At 47.9% G+C, this 18,705-nt stretch overlaps 1 protein-coding gene across 1 annotated transcript in view; it reads right to left on the bottom strand.

Annotated features, from left to right (window-relative positions):
• Positions 1-18,705, bottom strand: part of ZBTB40 (zinc finger and BTB domain containing 40) — a 50,538-nt gene that overhangs the window by 26,176 nt on the left and 5,657 nt on the right. Inside the window, 5 exon segments of the mRNA XM_071576012.1 lie at positions 2-144; positions 15,813-15,888; positions 15,890-15,953; positions 16,467-16,694; positions 18,265-18,292. Of these exon segments, the coding sequence (XP_071432113.1) occupies positions 2-144; positions 15,813-15,888; positions 15,890-15,953; positions 16,467-16,694; positions 18,265-18,292 (539 nt within the window).

Genomic DNA, 18,705 nt, shown 5'->3' with positions numbered 1-18,705 from the left:
ATGAAGCCCAGAGAATGATGCTTTCACAGCCCCCAGAAGTCTGATAAAGCTTTCCACTTTCATGGTTTTCTCTTCATTCACCTTCCTGAGTAGGCTGTCCATGGCTTCCCTCTGAGAGCTGCTTTCACAGCAACCCAAAACTATCTGCAACAAAGAAACAGCTACAAACCCACCAGTGAGAGCCTCCTACAAAGTCTTGGATCTGAACTGAGATCAGCAAAACAGGAAGAGTGTCACAGTACTGCAATAAATCCATCCCCACTGCTTCCACAGTTTAACTGGGGGGTGTTATGGGGTGCAAGTTACAGGAACACCTGAACATGTCCAAAGTGTAACTGATGTGCATCACCTTGTAGACCACCCTGGTGGGTTCTTCCACCAAGTCCAGCTCTTGGAAGTGGATGACAAGCAAAAACTATTTTTTTAAAGGAAACAAAAATAGCCTTAAAGACAGTGTTCAAACCAACATTTCATTTAATATTTTTAGTAATTATTTTTAACATTGACAGTCTCTTTTCCCTTTTCTCCCCAATTTTTCTGTTTGCCATCAAAAAACAGATGGACAGAAAAAATTACTCTCAATACTTAAATAATCATCTATTAATTGATTTATTATTTATATGATGAGGCCACATGAGACATCTCTTACATGAGATGCAACCACTGTAGCTTGAAAAAGCTCTAGGATACCAGTAAAATACCTACAAGGGAGAGGCTATTGGGGTTGCCCTTATCCCAAGTAAGGGGGCAGCGTGAATGATGGTCAGAAGAGCTCAGGCACAGCAGGCATCAGAAGGCTTGATCAGAAGGCTTACAAGAGTTTATTCAAGATAGTTTTGCAGACAGTTTCCTCATAGATCATAGTAGTTGATAGCAGTTCATAGTAGTTCTATTCTCAGTAACATCCACACCTTTTATATCCTCTCACATCCAACATTATTGGCGAGTCCATTCACCTCATATTCACCAAAGTATTTCATTGGTTACAGGACCCCCCCCACACCACACACACTCTCTTCTCTTTAAGGGAGAACTCTAAACCACCTTCCTTAAGGGATGCACTTACAGTCACCCCTACAAGAGGCAGCTGATAAATACAGGTTGACCTCCTCTCTACCAATGCTGTGCTTCTGAGCAGAACCTCAGCAGGGCACCAGCTCAGTTCTGTGCAGACAAAAGTACTACACTACACAGTCCCATCAATAAAATTGTTAAGATCTGTCCTAAAACTTTTTTGCTCCCTTTCCCCTGGTTGTAAAGATCCTTCACAGTCTCATTCCCTTGCTAAGTTTTCTAATTTTCAGCTGAAATTTATTCATGGCCAGTGTATACCTGTTCATATATGTGCCAACATTATCTTTTAGCTTTAAAAGCCTTCCAAACTCTCTGAGGTGTTTATCCCACCCTTCCACTCCAATTTCATTATAAAAGCACAATCATATTCCCTCTCAGTCTTCATTTCCCCTGTCTAAATAAGGCAGCTCCTCCCATAAAACAGTTTCTCCACTCCCCTGATCTTCCCATTGCAGATCTGTCATGTTGCAACATGAATTCACCTTTTTTTTGAACCAGACTGGAACAGAAATTTCAGACTAGCTCCTTAGTTCTTGTTACTGCACCCAAAGCCGGCCCTTCACTTCATACCACCATGTCAGTCAATTCTCACTATGCAGTTCCCCAGCGTCCTGGTTTAAGCCCAGATGGAAATCAAGCCCCATGAAGCTGCTTCCTTCCCACCACCCCCTCAGGTGAGAGAGAGAAAAGACAGAGATCCTGAATTAAGAACAGTTTACCAGGAACAGCAATGAGATAAGAAAACAAACAGTAACAGCAACAATATTAGTAACAAAAGTGTACAAAAAAGGGTGATATGCACGAAAAAATGTTTGCTGACTGACTCAGTGTTGCACAGCCTCGGAGACAAAGAACAAAACACCACACACCCCTGGTTTTCCCCCAAGACTGAGATACTGAAAAGTAGTGGTGGACAGACCATCTGGTTGGGACCAGCATTACCCCACCACTCCATCCACTGCTCGTTCCCCCAGAAATAAAAGGAATGTCCCTGTTCCAAGAAGGGAGAGAGAGTCCCTGCCTGGCCCCTGGCTGTGACCTAAGATAGTACAGAATAACCCAATGTCTTGGCCACACCCATGTGGCTCCAGGTCCCACCCTCAACAGCTACTGGGAAAAATCAACCCTGTCCTTGGTGGAAACTGGGACATCCAGCCATGCAATTCATAGAATTATGGAATTGATTAGGTTGGAAAAGCCCTCTAAGATCATCAAGACCAACTGGCAAACCAGCACCACAACCATTTTCACCACTAACCCATGTCCTCAAGTGCCACATCCACATGTCTTCTAAATCCCTCCAGGGATGGTGACTCCACCACTGCTCTGGGCAGCCTGTGACAGTGTTTGATAACCTTTCAGTAAATAAAGTTTTCTTAATATCCAACCTAAACCTCCTGTGGCACTGCGTGAAGCCATTTCCTCTCATCCTGTGCCCTGTTCCCCAGAGCAGAGCCCAACACCCCCTACCCACCCCTTGGCTTCCCTCTCCTGTCAGGGAGTTGCAGAGAATGAGAAGGTGCCCCCTGAGCCTTCTTTTCCCCACACTGAGCTCCCCCAGCTCCATCAGCTGCCCCTCATCAGACTTGTGCTCTAGACCCTTCCCCAGCTCCACTGTCCTTTTCTGGATATGCTCCAGCCCCTCCATGTCCTTCTTGTCATGAGGGGCCCAAAACTGAACACAGTTTGCTCTTCTCTCTCTTGAAGATCCTACTCTGTGTGGACAAAAGATCCCAACTGTAGTCATCATTCAGGTTTGCTAAGCATGCTTTGGTATTTTTGTGTGAATAACATTAGTGTTAATATTAAGTAAGTGCCATGAATCCCACTGGTGGCCTTGTTCCAACTTGTCCATCCTGTCTTCAGCACAACCTCTAGTTTTCTCTCAATAAACTACATGTTTTTTAATATCACTGTTCCCTCTAGTTTAACAATTTCCTCACATGAGAATCAAATGTTTTGCTCTAGATCTAGATGAAGGCAGAAAAAAAAAATTTTATCTCATCAAATAAAGAACCCAGGTCAGGCAGAAAAAATTTCATGAACACCCTTTGGTGCTATTGCTCCTCATCCTGTCTCTGGGCACCACTGAAAAGAGTCTGGCATCATACTCTGGGCACCTGACTAAGATACTTTTATGCATTAATGAGATCCCCTCTCAGTCTTCTCCAGACTAAACATGTGCAGCTCCCACAATCTCTCCTCATAAGAGAGATGCTCCAGACACCTCACCATCTTTCTGGCCTCCACTGGACCCACTCCAGTGGCTCATTGTCCTTCTCGTCCTGAGGAGCCCAAACTGGACACAGCATTTGGGGGGGAAGGCCCACAGCACTGGGCCAGAATCAGGGGCAAGGCCAACAAGGCTGACACCCTTGTGGGTGTCTGTTACAGACCGCCCAACCAGGATGATGAAGGAGATGAATTGTTCTACAAGCAGCTGGCAGATGTCTCAAAATCTCCAGCCCTTGTTCTTGTGGGTGACTTTAACCTGCCAGATATCTGCTGGGAGCTTCATACTGCAGAGAAGAGGCAGTCAAGGAGGTTCCTGGAGTGTATAGAGGACAATTTCCTTCATCAACTGGTAAATGAGCCTACCAGGGGTAAGGCCCCACTAGACCTGCTGTTTACAAACAGAGAGGGGCTGGTGGGAGATGTAGTGGTTGGAGGCTGCCTGGGGCACAGTGACCATGAAATAATAGAATTTTCAATCCTCAGGAATGTAAGGAGAGCCATCATTAAAACCTCTACTTTGGACTTCCAGAGAGCAGATTTGGCCTATTCAAAAAACTGATTCAGAGCATCCCCTGGGAAACAACCCTTAAAGGCAAGGGGGTCCAGGAGGGATGGACATGTTTCAAGCAGGAAATTTTGAGTGCACAGCAACAGGCTGTCCCAGTATGCCCAAAGGCCAGCTGGGGGGAAGACGGCCAGCTTGGTTAAATAGGGAGATTCTGAAAGAAATCTGGGATAAAAAGAAAGTTTACAGACTATGGAAAAAAGGGCTGGCTACTTAGGAAGAATTTACAGATAGAGCTGGGTCATGCAGGAAAAAAATTAGGGAAAGAAAAGTGGAATTTGAAGTAAATTTGGCTATTTCAGTTAGGGATAACAAAAAGTCCTTTTATAAATACATTAATAACAAAAGGAGGGGCAAGGAAAACCTCCATTCTCTGTTGGACTTGGAGGAAAATATAGTTAAGGAAGATGAGGAGAAGGCTGAGGTGCTTAACACCTACTTTGCCTCAGTTTTCACCAGTAAGACAGGTGGCCCTCAAGACAACTGGCCTCTGGAGCTGGTGGACAGGGAGAGGGAGCTGAATACCCCTCCTGTATTCCAGGAGGAAATAGTGACTGACTTACTGAGCCAGCTGGATCCTAACAAGTCTATGGGACCAGATGGGATCCATCCCAGGGTGATGAGGGAGTTGGCAGAAGAGCTTAACAAGTCACTCTCCATCATCTTCCAACAGTCCTGGCTCTCTGGGGAGGTCCCAGATGATTGGAGGTTGGCGAATGTCACCCCAATCCACAAAAAGGGCTGCAAGCAGGACCCTGGCAACTCCAGGCCTGTCAACCTGACCTCCGTGCCTGGCAGGGTTATGGAGCAGTTCATCCTGAGTGCAATCACACAGCACCTTCAGGATGGACAAGGGATTAGACTCAGCCAGCAGGGGTTTAGGAGGGGCAGGTCCTGTCTGACCAACCTGATCTCTTTTTATGGTCAGGTGACCCACGTGGTGGATTGGTGGATGAGGGGAAAGCTGTGGATGTGTCTATCTGAATTTCAGCAAGGCCTTTGACACTGTCTCCCATAATATACTCCTGGAAAAGCTGGTAGCCCATGGCCTGGACAGGTGTACCCTCTCCTGGATTAGGAGCTGGCTGGAGGGTCGGGCCCAGAGAGTGCTGGTGAACGGGGCTGTGTCCAGCTGGTGGCCGGTCACCAGTGGTATTCCCCAGGGGTCTGTATTGGGTCCAGTCCTGTTTAACATCTTTATTGATGATTTAGATGAGGGGATTGAGTCCATCATCAGCAAATTTGCTTATGACACCAAGTTGGGAGGGAGTGTCGACCTGCTGGAAGGCAGGAGGGCTCTGCAGAGGGATCTGGATAGACTTGAGAGATGGGCTGATTCCAATGGGATGAAGTTCAATAAGGCCAAGTGCAGGTCCTGCCCTTTGGCCACAACAACCCCCTGCAGTGCTCCAGGCTGGGCACAGAGTGGCTGGAGAGCAGCCAGGCAGAAAGGGACCTTGGGGGTACTAATTGACAGGAAGCTCAACAGGAGCCAACAGTGTGCCCAGGTGGCCAAGAAGGCCAATGGGATCCTGTCCTGTATCAAAAATAGCGTGGCCAGCAGGCCCAGGGCAGTGACCCTTCCCCTGGACTCTGCGTTGGTGAGGCCACACCTTGAGTGTTGTGTTCAGTTCTGGGCCCCTCAGTTCAGAAAGGATATTGAGGTGCTGGAGCGAGTCCAGAGAAGAGCAACAAGGCTGGTGAAGGGACTGGAGCACAAGCCCTATGGGGAGAGGCTGAGGGAGCTGGGGGTGTTTAGCCTGGAGAAGAGGAGGCTCAGAGGTGACCTCATCACTGTCTATAACTACCTGATGGGAAGTTAAAGCCAGGTGGGTGTTGGTCTCTTCTCCCAGGCACTCAGCAACAGGACAAGGGGGCACGATGGGCTCAAGCTCTGCCAGGGGAAATTTAAGTTGGATATCAGAAAAAATTCTTTACAGAGAGAGTGCTCAGGCATTGGAATGGGCTGCCCAGAGAGGGGGTGGATTCACCATCCCTAGAGATTTTTAAACACAGATTGGACGTGGCACTGAGTACCATGATCTGGTAAATGGACTGGAGTTGGACCAAGGGTTGGACTCGATGATCTCGGAGGTCTTTTCCAAACCAATCGATTCTATGATTCTATGATTTGAGATGTGCCTCACTAGGGCTGAGTAGAGTGGCAGGATCACCTCCCTTGACTGCTGGCCACACTTCCTCATGCACCTTGGAATGCCATTGGCCCTCCTGGTCCCCAGAGCACACTGTCGGCTCATGGACAGCTTGTCACTCACCAAGACACTCTGGTCTCTACTACAGTCTAATTCTCCAGAAGAGCTGGTCTCTAGTAATTGAGACCCCAACCTGTGCTGGTACTTGGGGTTGTTCCTCCCAAGGTGCAGGACCTGCCCTTGCACTTGTTGAACCTCATTGGGTTTCTTTCTGCCCAATTCTCCAGTCTGTCAAGTTCCCGCTGAACGGCAGCTCAGCCTTCAGATGTATCAGCCACTCCCCCCACTTCCATGTGATCAGCAAATGTGCTCAGGATCCATTCAATCCCTTCATCCAGGTATTGATCCCTGGGGAATGCCACTTACTACAGGTCGCCAAATAGATTCTACTCCACTGATCATGATCCTCTGAGGTCTGCCATTCAGCGAGTCCTTGATCAATCTCACACTCCACTATCTAACTCACATTCCCTGAGCTTACCTACAAGAATGTCATGGTGTCAAAAGCCCTGGTGAAGTCAAGGTAGAGGCCATCCACTGCCCTCCGCTCACTGACCCATCTTGCCATACCATCATAAAAAGCATCAAATTGGTCTTAATTGATTGTTGAGGGATGTCCTTTGAGTTGTGATTTTCCTTCAGATGCAGGAATTTTCTGTTTCTGTGTTTCTTCTGGATCAGGTCCCAGGCCCAGACAAGAGTTGGCAGGGCATCTCCTCTCCTTTTTCTTTACTTGGTCAGACAAATATCTGTTGCTTGTCATGTGTATTGGGTTCTGTGGCCAGGTCTTAGTAGAGGGGGAGCTACAGGGGTGGCTTCTGTTAGAAGCTGCTGGAAGCTTCTCCCATGTCCTGCAGAGCCAATGCCAGCTGGCTCCAAGATGGACACGCCACTGACCAAGGCTGAGCCCATCAGGAATGACAGTAACACCTCTGGGATAACATATTTAAGAAGGGAAAGAAAGTTACTGTGCAGATGAGAATTGCAGCCAGGGAAGAGCGGAGTGAGAATACATGAACAATATAGACACCAAAGTCAGTGGAAAAGGAGGGGGAGGAGATGCTCCAGGCACCAGAACTGAGGTTCCCTGAGCCCATGGTGAAGATCATGGTGAAACAGTTGTCTCCCTGCAGCTCAAGGAGGGCCATCAGGGAGCAGAGAAGCCCATGCTGGAGCAGGGTCCTGCCAGGGACCTGCAACCTGTGGAGCGAGGAGCCCACACTGGAGCAGGTTTCCCTGGTAGGACTTGTGGCCTTGGGGGGGGCCCACACTGGAGCAGCTTGTTCCTGAAGAACTGACCCTGTGGAAAAGTGCCCCATGTGGCAGCAGTTTGTAAAGAACTGTTGCCATGGGATGGATTCACGCTGGAAAAGTTCGTGCAGGACTGTCTCCCATGCCAGGGATCCCATGGGGAGCAGGTCAAGGACTCCAACTCCTCTTCCTGAGTAGCAGCACAAAGAACTGACCACTACCCTCATTCCCATATCCCTGCACCATTGCAGGGAGGAGGTAGAACTTGGAAGGAAGGAGGGGTGGGGATAACATGTTTTTAAGATTATTTTACTTTTCACTCTTTTGCTCTGATCTGTTAGTAACAAATTTACTTAATATCCCCACTTTTGAGTCTGTTTTGCCTGTGATGGTGATCAGTAGGTGAACTCTCCCAGCTCTTATATCAACTCATGAATCCTTCCTCATATTTTCTCTCCTCTGTCCAGTTGCAGTGGGGATGGAGGGAGCGTCTTTAGTGGTGTCCAGCCAGGGCCAACCCACCACATCATATCTGCCCTGATGCCCAGCAGCCTGAGGTGCCACAAGCCTCTTCACAGCTATACAGTACATTTCTTTGCCTGTCGAGACGCTTCGGCCTGCAGGTCCTGAAATTCTACATCAAGTGATTCACTCACTCAGGTCTGTAACCTCTCATAGATGTTCTCCTCTTTCATTCAGCATGCAAACTTCAGACAGTTCTCCTACCTTTAACATGAAAGAAATTAATCCAACAGCTCCTCCTCTGCTCTCATGAACACCTGAACTTCTTAATTAGTTTCTCTCATTTCTAAAGATCTGTTCTTTTATAGCCCAAACTCTGTTAGCAAACCTGTTGATGTATCCTCCCATTCAATTCACACCGAGCTGCCTCTGGATCCCTCAGTCTGAAGTCCTCTTCTGAGAACACAAAAAGATGTACAAGAGCAGCATCCTTTGGGGAGCTCACACTGTAACCTACCACTGCTCCCAGGCAGGTGTTGACAGGTGCAGAAATGATGTCATTGGCAGGGGCAGATGCAGTGGTGATATTTTGAGATTTATTTTGACAACATCAGGTGAAACAGTTAGAAAATATCCCCCCATTTTTCTTGCAGCAGGACTTCTTCATCCCCAGTGCATTCAGTTAGATCCCTCCTGCAGAGGCCAGCAACCTCACCTGTACTGTCACTGACACCTGTTCAAGCTCTGAAGCAGCTTGGTTTGAGCCTCCAGGTGGGCAGACACTGGAGCCAAAGGGCAGGAAAAGCACATAGCTGAAAATACCCAGGTTCCCTCTAGAAAAGAGGCTGGACAGGAGAGGGATGATGTTTCTACCATTCTACTTTGATTTTCTGGGTTCACGGCTGTATTGTGAAGTGGTCACTTTGAATACTGCAACAACCTAAGCCATGGGACACCATGAATGAAAGGTTATGTGCTCTTCCTTTGTATCCACCTTTACTTCTTTTAAGTGATAATCTGCATCCAAGTCCTCCACCCCACCTCCCCACATTACAGAAACAAAAAGTAAGCCACAGAAGTTAGGCACTCAAAAAAAGAGAAAGGCTGGGTTACAAAGTTCCTCAGTGTGCTGGTTTAAAGGTAAACCAACAGGAGAAATGAACACAGCTCAGGAGAGATTATAAGTCAGAGTTACAATTTAATAAAAATATTACAATAAATTATCTTCGGGGACACCCCGTTGTTGCAGGGGAGAAGCTTGCGTGCCCTCATGAGGTTGAGAGCTATGCTGGCAGTGGTTTGTGCTGCCGGTAGGGTCTCCCATGCCAGACAGGTCTCAGCTGAAGGGTCAGACAAACATGTCCACGGGCAGGATGGGCTCGCTAGCCGTCTGGCAACCATCCTAGGAGAAGGACAACTCCAACCCCAAACCCGGGCAGATGGAGCTCACTTAGCCCTCTAAGGCCATCCATCTAAGAGAAGGATGCTCTAACCAAACCTACATCCTGAGGTATTCACTGTCACCGTCCAAGCTCGCTAGGCCATGGCAGATGAACCTCAGGAGTAAAGGGTGGGGCCGGTTCTGCGCACGCTGTGCCTCACCTGAACAATCCATTGCACAGGTTCGAAGGGTTCACCCACATTGCAAAGCCCTGTAGTGACAGGTGAGGGTTGAAATGGCAGGCAACAGGAAGCAGCTGGAAGCCGCAGACCCAACCCTGCATGCAGGCGGGGCAGGATATGGGTCATTAGAGACTGACCCCAGAGATGACAGTCTTGTGGGGCAGCATCCTGAACGACCAAGCAGCCTTTTCTAGGGACAGCGCTGCTTGCTCCACATGGAGAGGGGCTTAGCAAAGGTGGCCAAAACAAAGCTCATCTCCACACCCGGTTGGATAACTGTGGCCAACCAGCATCTTCCATGCGGTCAAACAAGAACAAAGAGATTTCAAAGGCATACACCTGCCTGCAAAGGTGTGTTCAAATTAACACTTGCATGTTGGAACCTCAGAACCATGCTTGATACTATGGACAGTGGACGTCCTGAGCGTCGTTCTGCTCTAATTGCCCTCAAACTGTCATGGCTCAACATCGACATTGCTGTTCTCAGTGAAGTTCGTCTTCACGAGGAAGGGGCAGCCTTAAAGAACATGGTGCTGGCTACACACTCTGCTGGTCAGGCAAACCCAAAACTGAAAGACACCTTTCAGGAGTTGGCTTCATGGTTAAAAACTCCATGGCCTCCAAACTTGAAAATCTGCCGACAGGTCACTCCGATCGCATCATGTCCTTACGCCTCCTCTACACAACAAGCAACATGTTGGTCTTTTTAGCGTATATGCCCCAACTCTCCAAGCTGACCCAGCGGAAAAAGACAAATTCTACACTGACCTGCAACGCCTCACCCAAAATGTTCCTGCAGATGATAAGATCATAATCCTTGGTGACTTCAACGCCAGAGTAGGTAAAAACTCTGAAGCCTGGAATGGAGTACTGGGCAAGCACGGCATTGGAAACTGCAACAACAACGGACGCCTCCTGCTAGAGCTTTGTGCAGAACGGCAGCTCACCATCACCAACACTATTTTTCAACAGAAGGACAGTCTGAAGACAACCTGGATGCATCCTCAGTCCAAGCACTGGCACCTCATTGACTTTGTCTTAGTGCAAGAGAGAAATGTTGGTGATGTCCGTCATACTCGAGTGATGCCGAGTGCAGAATGTCAAACAGACACCACCTTATGCACTGCAAACTTAACCTCCACTTCAAGCCCAAACCTAAGAGAGGCGGCATTCCAAGGAGGAGGCTCCAAGTCAACAATCTTCAAACAGCCCAGTGAGAGACAGCTTCCAGGGAAACCTTCAAACTAGACTTAAAGGTAATCCCATAAATCCCTCTCCGGAAGCACTTTGGCAACATATTAAAAATTGCATCCTGCAGTCCTCTGAAGAGTCCCTAGGGTTCTCCTCCAAGAAAAACAAAGACTCATTTGATGAAAACAATCAAGAGATACAGGAACTGTTGAAGAAGAAGAGAACTGCTCACCAAGCACATCTTGCTCAGCCATCTTGCCATATAAGAAAAACTGTCTTTCGTCTTGCATGCAGTGAGCTCCAACAGAAACTTGGAGACATCCAGAACAAATGGTGGCTCAACACAGCAGAAAAGACTAAACTATGTGCAGATTTGGGTGACCACAGAGGATTCTATGAGGCCCTGAAAGCAGCGTACGGACCCGCACACCAGGTTCAAAGACCCCTACTCAGTGCAGATGGTCAAATGCTTCTAACAGATAAAACCTCCATCCTGAACCAATGCTCTGAACATTTTTAGACTCTCTTCAGTGCCAACCATGTAGTCCAAGCCTCTGCAATTCAGCACATTACACAAAAACCAGTGAAAAATTAATTGGATGCAGCCCCTACTATGGGAGAGATACTCAAGGCCATACAACAGGTGAAAACTGGCAAGACGTCTGGGGTTGATGGAGTTCCACCTGAAATCTGGAAGCATGGAGGTCAAGCGCTCCATGCCACATTCCATGAGCTTGTTGTGCATTGCTGGTAACAAGGCAAACTACCACCAGATCTCCGTGATGCAGTCATCATCACCCTGTGAAAGAAGAAAGAAGAAAAATCAGACTGCTCAAATTACTGAGGTATTGCTTTGCTCTCCATTGCTGGTAAAATCCTTGCAAGAACACTTCTGAACAGATTAGTACCCACTATTGCAGAAGATCTTCTACCTGAAAGCCAGTGTGGTTTCAGAGCCAATAGGAGCACCACAAACATGGAATTTGTTCTCAGACGACTGCAAGAGAAGTGTAGGGAACAGAACAAAGGTCTTTATGTAACCTTCGTTGACCTCACCAAAGCTTTCGACACTGTGAGCAGAAAAGGCCTGTGGCAGATCTTGGAATGTTTAGGATGTCCCCCCAAGTTCCTCAAAATGATCATCCTGCTACATGAGGATCAGCGTGGACAAGTCAGATCTGGCGATGCACTCTCTGAGCCCTTTCCAATAACCAATGGTGTGAAACAAGGTTGTGTTCTTGCACAAACTCTATTCACAATCTTCTTCACCATGATGCTCCAAAGAGCCACAGCAGACCTCGATGAAGAAAACGGCATCTCCATCTGATATCGTACCAATGGAAGCCTCTTCAGCCTAAAGTGACTGAAGGCCCACACCAAGACCCTGAAGCACCTTGTCCATGAGCTGCTTTTTGCTGACGATGCCACCCTCATTGCTCACACAGAAGCAGCTCTGCAGCACTTCACATCCTGCTTTGCAGAGGCTGCTGAGCTTTTGGGGCTGGAAGGCAGCTTGAAGAAGACAGAAGTTCTCTACCAACCGGTACCTCAGCAAGTCTTTCATCATCCCCACATCACCAGAGGTGAATCAGAGCTTAAGTCAGTCCAGCAGTTCACCTATTTGGGAAGTATCATTTCCTCTGAGGGTAAGATTGACAAGGAGATAGACAGCAGGCTGGCAAAGGCATACAGAGCCTTCGGAAAACTCCATAAAAGAGCCTGCTTCAATAAACACCTGAAGAAAAGTACAAAGATCAGTGTCTACAGAGCCACTGTACTGTCTACTCTTCTCTATGCGTCTGAATCCTGGGTCATCTACGGCCACCATCTGCAGCTTCTCGAACGCTTCCATCACCACTGCCTCCGTTCAATCCTAAACATCCACTGGTCTGATTACGTGACCAATGTGTCTGTTCTTGAACAGGCAGGGGTCAGCAGTATGGAGGCCATGCTGATGAGAAAGCAGCTGCGCTGGGCAGGGCACGTCTCCAGGATGGAGGATCACCCACTGCCTCCTGAAGATTGTGCTCTATGGTGAACTCGCCACCGGCTGCCTCAAGAGAGGAGCCCCGAAGAAGAGGTACGAGGACTCCCTGAAACAACACCTCAGCCTTGGCCATATTGACTGCCACCAATGGTCCACTCTGGCCTCCAGTCAGGATTCATGGAGACACACCAGTTACGACGCTGCTGCTTCCTTTGAGAACACACGCAGAATCAATCTCGAGGAGAAAAGACAACGCAGACAGAACCGTTCCTTGCCAATATTGCCTAAGGAGATGTTCTGCTGTGCCTTTTGTGACCGGACCTGCCTATCCCGTATCCGCTTTTTTATCCACCAGCAGCTTGCAGCAAGTGTGGGTAGTGCCCTTCCCAAATCTTCATTCGCAAAGCCTGGCCATGATATGATGATGACAATAAATACAATGACACAAAGAGAAATTGGTTTTAACTAACAAAACCCAGCAGACAACCCAGCACCCTGGGGCGCAAACAGAATGGTGTTCGTTAGCCCCTGTGCTCAGCCCCACATGGTTCCCCCGAGTCCAAAATAAAAGGGGAAAACCTGTTGGTACAGATGACAGTCACAGTCTGATCAAGAGTGGTGGGCGCAGTCCTGTCGAGGGTCTGGTCCCCATCTGGCTCCAATGAGTGGTCACAGAGGTCTTCAAACCCCAAAATTATATCCCCTCAGGTCCAGGTGGGAACGCCCAGTACCTCCCCCAGGGCAGGGAGTTCCACAATGGGTGATCTCTGTGAGTTAGGGGGTGTTTTGGAATCCTTAAGGCCCATTATCAGACATGACCCCATGGAGGTGCCAAGGACTTCCTGGAGGGAAGTTATCCCAGCTCCTGTCTCACAGGCTTCTTTAACACCCAGCTTACATCCTGAGGGGTTGGGTGTGCCCTGGGCAGCTGCTGCACATGGTCCATTGTTAACAGTTCACAGCAAATGAATGGAGGGTGTAGAATACACAGCTTTGGTCACACCCACACAGTGATAAACTGGTCCCACCTGCTGAACTGGGACACCCAGAAAAAACAGAGATTTACAAAGAAGCTTCACAAAACATAATTTATGAGTTATCCAGCAAAGGAAATCAAACTTGCTTCATGCACAGCTCAGACCAGGCACAGAAAGACCCAGCTGCCTACAAAAAAAAGCTGTTACATGAGAAACTCATGCTTGTCTTGTTGAATAAATGTGTCACTAATGAGGCAGTTACTGTGAGAAGAAAAAGGAAAGCCTCAAATTTATGAACCCTTGAAGAATTAGACCCCACCCCTGCCAGTCCAGAGCTCCAGCGCAGCACTGCCTGAATCAGGTAAGATGAAACTTTCAGAGTGGCTGGTAATTCCATGTTCTTGCTCCCAATCCCTGAGATCCAAGAGATCCCACCTGCTCATATGCTATGGGCCCGCCATTTTAATCAATTTTTCTGGAATAATTAAACACTTTTCTACTTGTCTGAGGGGAAAGGGTGAAATTAAACAAACAAATCAAGCCTGAAGACCAGGGAAGCCCCTAAGATCAATCTACCCTTGACAACTTCTGTTTTGTTTTCCTGTGACATAGCAGGACAGAGCTCTGCCCCCATCCTTACCAGAACACTCCCCAAATACATCCATTATTTGATGGGAAACTGTGGGCTGAAACAAGAGCATGAAGGGATCCCATAAAGAGGAGGAGCATTTGGTATTCAGAGCAGGGTTTGGAGGCTCTGCAGCAAACGAAGCACACAGTGACTGACAAGGATTAAAAGAAACATGAAATAACACTGCTCCTCCACCAAAGGAGGCAGGAGCCCTGCAGCATGTGATGATGCAATTACAGGCTGTATCCTGTGCCCGAGAAGCAGAATTATGATGGCAGAATGGTTTTGGTTATTACTGGGGGGTTGTGTGTATTTTTTTCAATGAGAAGAGAAATCAAACATGGCTGAATTTTAATAACCTAGTTCCATGAAGACAAAAAGAAGAGTGCAGGAAAAACTGCAATCTTTAAAAGAAAGGCCACACTGCAACATGAATAGGCATATATGAAAATCCTAATTTTCCCACTGCTCATGAAGCTTCCAGGGCTTGGAGCTCAGCTCCAGGCCCCCTGCATGGGTCTCTGCTGACAGCTACAAAGTCCTCAGCCAAGTCTTTTGCTGCACTCACACTTGGTTGTCTCCTCTCACATCCCCATTCCAGGCTCAGCTATGTGCTTTCAGAGGGGAAAACTCATCAGCCCCCAGTCACACCCCAGGACCGGGAAAGTCCTGCTGGCAGCACCTCTTTGGGCCTCCTCCTCCAGTCTGTGGCTGTGCTCAGGGATGCTACACACTGGACCCAGTGAGGGACGAGAAGCAAGTGACACCTTAATTGAGGGGTTTATGAGCTGGGCAGAGGTTCTTAGCCCACCTGTTGTGGCTCTGGTCAGGCTCACTCAGACAGAAAGCAGAGATCATTCATGCCACTGAGCACAACTCACTATAATCCTGCATCAGAGAAACTAAATGATGTGACAGACTAAGACAGGTCTCAAGCTGTGTCCTGATCGCAGCATGTGAGGGCACCCTGTAAGTCCCAGCTGCACAGGGCACAGCCAGCTCCCTCCAGGCACAAAAGGAAAGCAGGTTATACACAGCGTTTTGTCCTTTATGGCTTCTGCAAATCAGTGTACAGAGCGCAGCTGCTTACAGGAAAGGAAAGCAACAGTCCTACCAAACCAACTGCTGCCTTCAGCACATAAAAAGCAAAACCAAGGCAGTTAGTTGATGTGATCCTCTTGCAGACAATTGTATGGTAAGAGTCACAAAAAAAGATTTAAAGTTGAAAGTCAGCTGAAAGGGAAGCTGATGACCAGAAACTGGCAAGCAGGTAGCAGAGTGGTTCTGTTCAAACTCCCCTACAAAGCATTCTCTGTTTTCCCAAAAAGGTATTTTCAGGGCTACAAGGCACCTCCTCTGCCTCATGTTCCACTTGCAGAGACAATCTGACACTAGTCCTGGTCTTGAGGTTACTTTCACTGCTCAGTTTTCACTATTCCCACAGTCCAGCACAGAAGGACCTGAGACCACACACACGTGCAGTCCATGCTGTGCAGAAGGCAGGTGAAACTGCCAGGTGAGGCAAACAACTATGTGATGCTGCCTTGCATCCCATCAACATCCCACCTCGCCCCCAGTTTGCCTCATTTCAGAGTTTCTTTACCCGCTTCTTCAAGGCTGTCAGGAATCCCTCTTCTGCTGTCTCCAAGAACTCAGTGATGGGGCTCAGCTGTGTCACTCTGTATCAGCTCCTCCCTGCAGCCCAGCAAGCGAGCGGTCAGCATCTCTTCCTTGGCTGTGTTCTCTGGGGGGAAAAGGATTCAGAAACACAAGAGAAGAAACAAGTCAGTCTGAAGGAACTGACAGGCTGCTGAAGCAAGGGAGACTCTGTGAAAGATCTAAGTGAATAGCAAAGCTTATCCCAAGCACAAGCAGCAGAGGAAAACCACTTTACTATTCTCTTTAAACTCTATGAAAGGAAAATGTCTGATTTATCTAACAGAGCACAAAGCCATAAAGCAAGCTGGAGGTTACCACCAGGTTTGCAAGGCCACTGCTTTGTGTCAGACTAAGAAAGAAGCCTTCAGTCCCACGGCTCAGCTGTGCTCTGACCCATACTGGCTGCCAGCCATCGATCCAGCCCTCCAGGCAGTGACAGGGAGAGCCCTGCACAGCTACACCCACTGCTGCAGGCAGAAATGCTCCAGGATCTTGGCCAGTACGTGATAAACCTCCTGCATCCAAGGATGCAGCGTTTCTCTGCTTTGCCTGTAAGATTACCCATTCACTTTGGAAGAAGCTGCACCCAGTTTCCTACCTGTTTCCCTCTCCAGCAAAGCCGCTCTTGGCCTGGGATTCGTGTCTTGAAACAGCTTCAGAAAAGACACGAGGGTCTGGGTGTCCAGGGGCCAAGCATCCTGGCCGTGACCATCCTGGGTGTGAGCATCCAGGAGCTGAACAGACCTTGGCAGAGCATTCTTCACTTTGCTCAGCAACTTCTCAAACAGTGATTGTTCCCCTGCCTTGGCCGGACAGCCAGCCAAACCTGCAACAGAACAGAAATGCAAGAAGGTTTGGATAGCAGAGTGAACTGCCCTATACAAACAGACACAACAAGCAGAATCTTGGGGCTTTGTTCAGGGGACAAAAAATTACACAGAACCAAAAAAATAACCACATAGATACACATTACTGAACCCAAGCTCCAGCCTGTGTCCACCAGCCCTGGGAAGGAGGGCAGCAAGCCCTGCTGCCATCCCTTACCTGTACAGCAAACACCACAAACCGGAGCTGCTTTCAGCACCAAACATCTCTTCATGTCTTCCCCAAATAGCCAAAGGCCAGTAACTGTAAGAGATCTGATAGACCATGGATTAAACACCTCTACTGTGGAAGGCCAAGGCTAGGGCAAGGGATACTTGATCTCACTGCAGAACAAAGAGGGATCACTTGCACAGAAAGCAGAGAGCATTTCAAGTGGGACTTTCAGAAATCTCCATCCTCAGTCACAAAGGAGTTTTGTCTCCTAGAGAAAGCTCTGGAGATGAGGCACACAAACTCTTGAGTGCCTTGGGCTCCCAGCATGCCAGGCAATCAAACCCAGAGCTCCAAAATCTACTTCAGTGACCTGAAACAGTAACCAGAGGCAAACATGCCTGTACAGTTACGGAAATAAAAGGCAAAGAAATAAGCTGGAACTCTTGCTCCCATTTCCCCAGAGTCCTCTAACACTGTAAATATTGTCCCTGAAGACACATGCTTCCCAACTCTCCAGGAGAGATGCCAGCTTTCCAGAGCAGGCGGCCTTTTCTGGAGACTCCAGGGATGCTATAAAGGTACCTTTGAAGTGGGGAGTTCAGCCCTGCTCCAGGGAGAACAGCCATTTTCTGCTGTCATTGTCATTTTTATTCCAATGATAAAAAGACTGAATGCAACTGCTTGGGGCCATGCCAGGGGACAGCAGACTCGCTTTCCCAGCAGGTGTAAATGCTCAGAGAAACAGGGCAGCAAGGCACTGCAACGACCCACTGCAATGACCATCTGCAGAGGGGAACCTGCACAAGTCACAGCTCTTCCCACTCAGTTTTCCTGCCAAACAGAGAGTGGGGACATGATGGTATAAAGAAGAAGGGAAATGCCACAGATGAGCTGAAGAACAAACTTAGAGGTATTATTTTAATGCAAACATTAATTTGTAATGAGACTTGATAACCAGATCATGTTTGTTCTCAAGGTTTGCATGCCTGGCCCCTTCCGGATCAAAACAAGCCTGTAAAACACAAAATACCTCCACTCTTACCATTCTAAAGGTGCTCAGATCCTGCCAAATCCATGTTTGCACTAATATGGATGAAAAGTAAATTGCATTGTTGCAACATATTTTTTCATTTGGGGGGTTTTTAACTAAAATTAGCACAACATTGGTACTCAGATCCCCAGGTAACATCCCTTCCTCAGTATATGGGTTTGGTTAATGGAAATGACTTTTCAGTAACTGAAATGCTCTGTTATTTATAGGCTCTTTCCAGAAGACTTTTCCTTGGACACATGGTTCAGTGGGAACAACAGCCTTTTAGCATTGTTGTGAAAGAGCACACAAAACATTTTTTACTTACTTTGAAGCACTAACAATTCACAAAGATCCTGGAAAAAATGGAGAAATACTGATCCTAGGTGGAGTCCCAGCTTCCACTTAATCATAATATGCCCCCACATTACAGCCTGATCCACTGCCTGGGATGCTGGAAAACTCCTCCTGGTTAAGTTGGCACAAATTAGCACACATCCAGCTTCCAGACAGGAGCAAGAGACCATCTGTCTGCACAGGAAAACTGAGTCACAAAGACGTAGCTTCAGCTTGAGCTGTGCCTCCAAACACGTTCTGTGGCGACTGAGAAACTTGGTCCCAGTTGAGGATGTCAGTTCTGGTGGTCACCATACTCCTGACTCAGAACCTCAATGGTCACACACTATGGAACACCCTTCCCAGTTCATCTCAAACCTCCCCACCATCCACAGCAGCCCCAAGGCAAGCTCTGAATGAGAATCCCTGCAAG

Source organism: Pithys albifrons, chromosome 22 (assembly GCF_047495875.1).
Source record: "Pithys albifrons albifrons isolate INPA30051 chromosome 22, PitAlb_v1, whole genome shotgun sequence".
Classification (NCBI taxonomy): Eukaryota; Metazoa; Chordata; class Aves; order Passeriformes; family Thamnophilidae; genus Pithys; species Pithys albifrons.
This window is presented reverse-complemented; position numbering and strand designations above follow the sequence as displayed.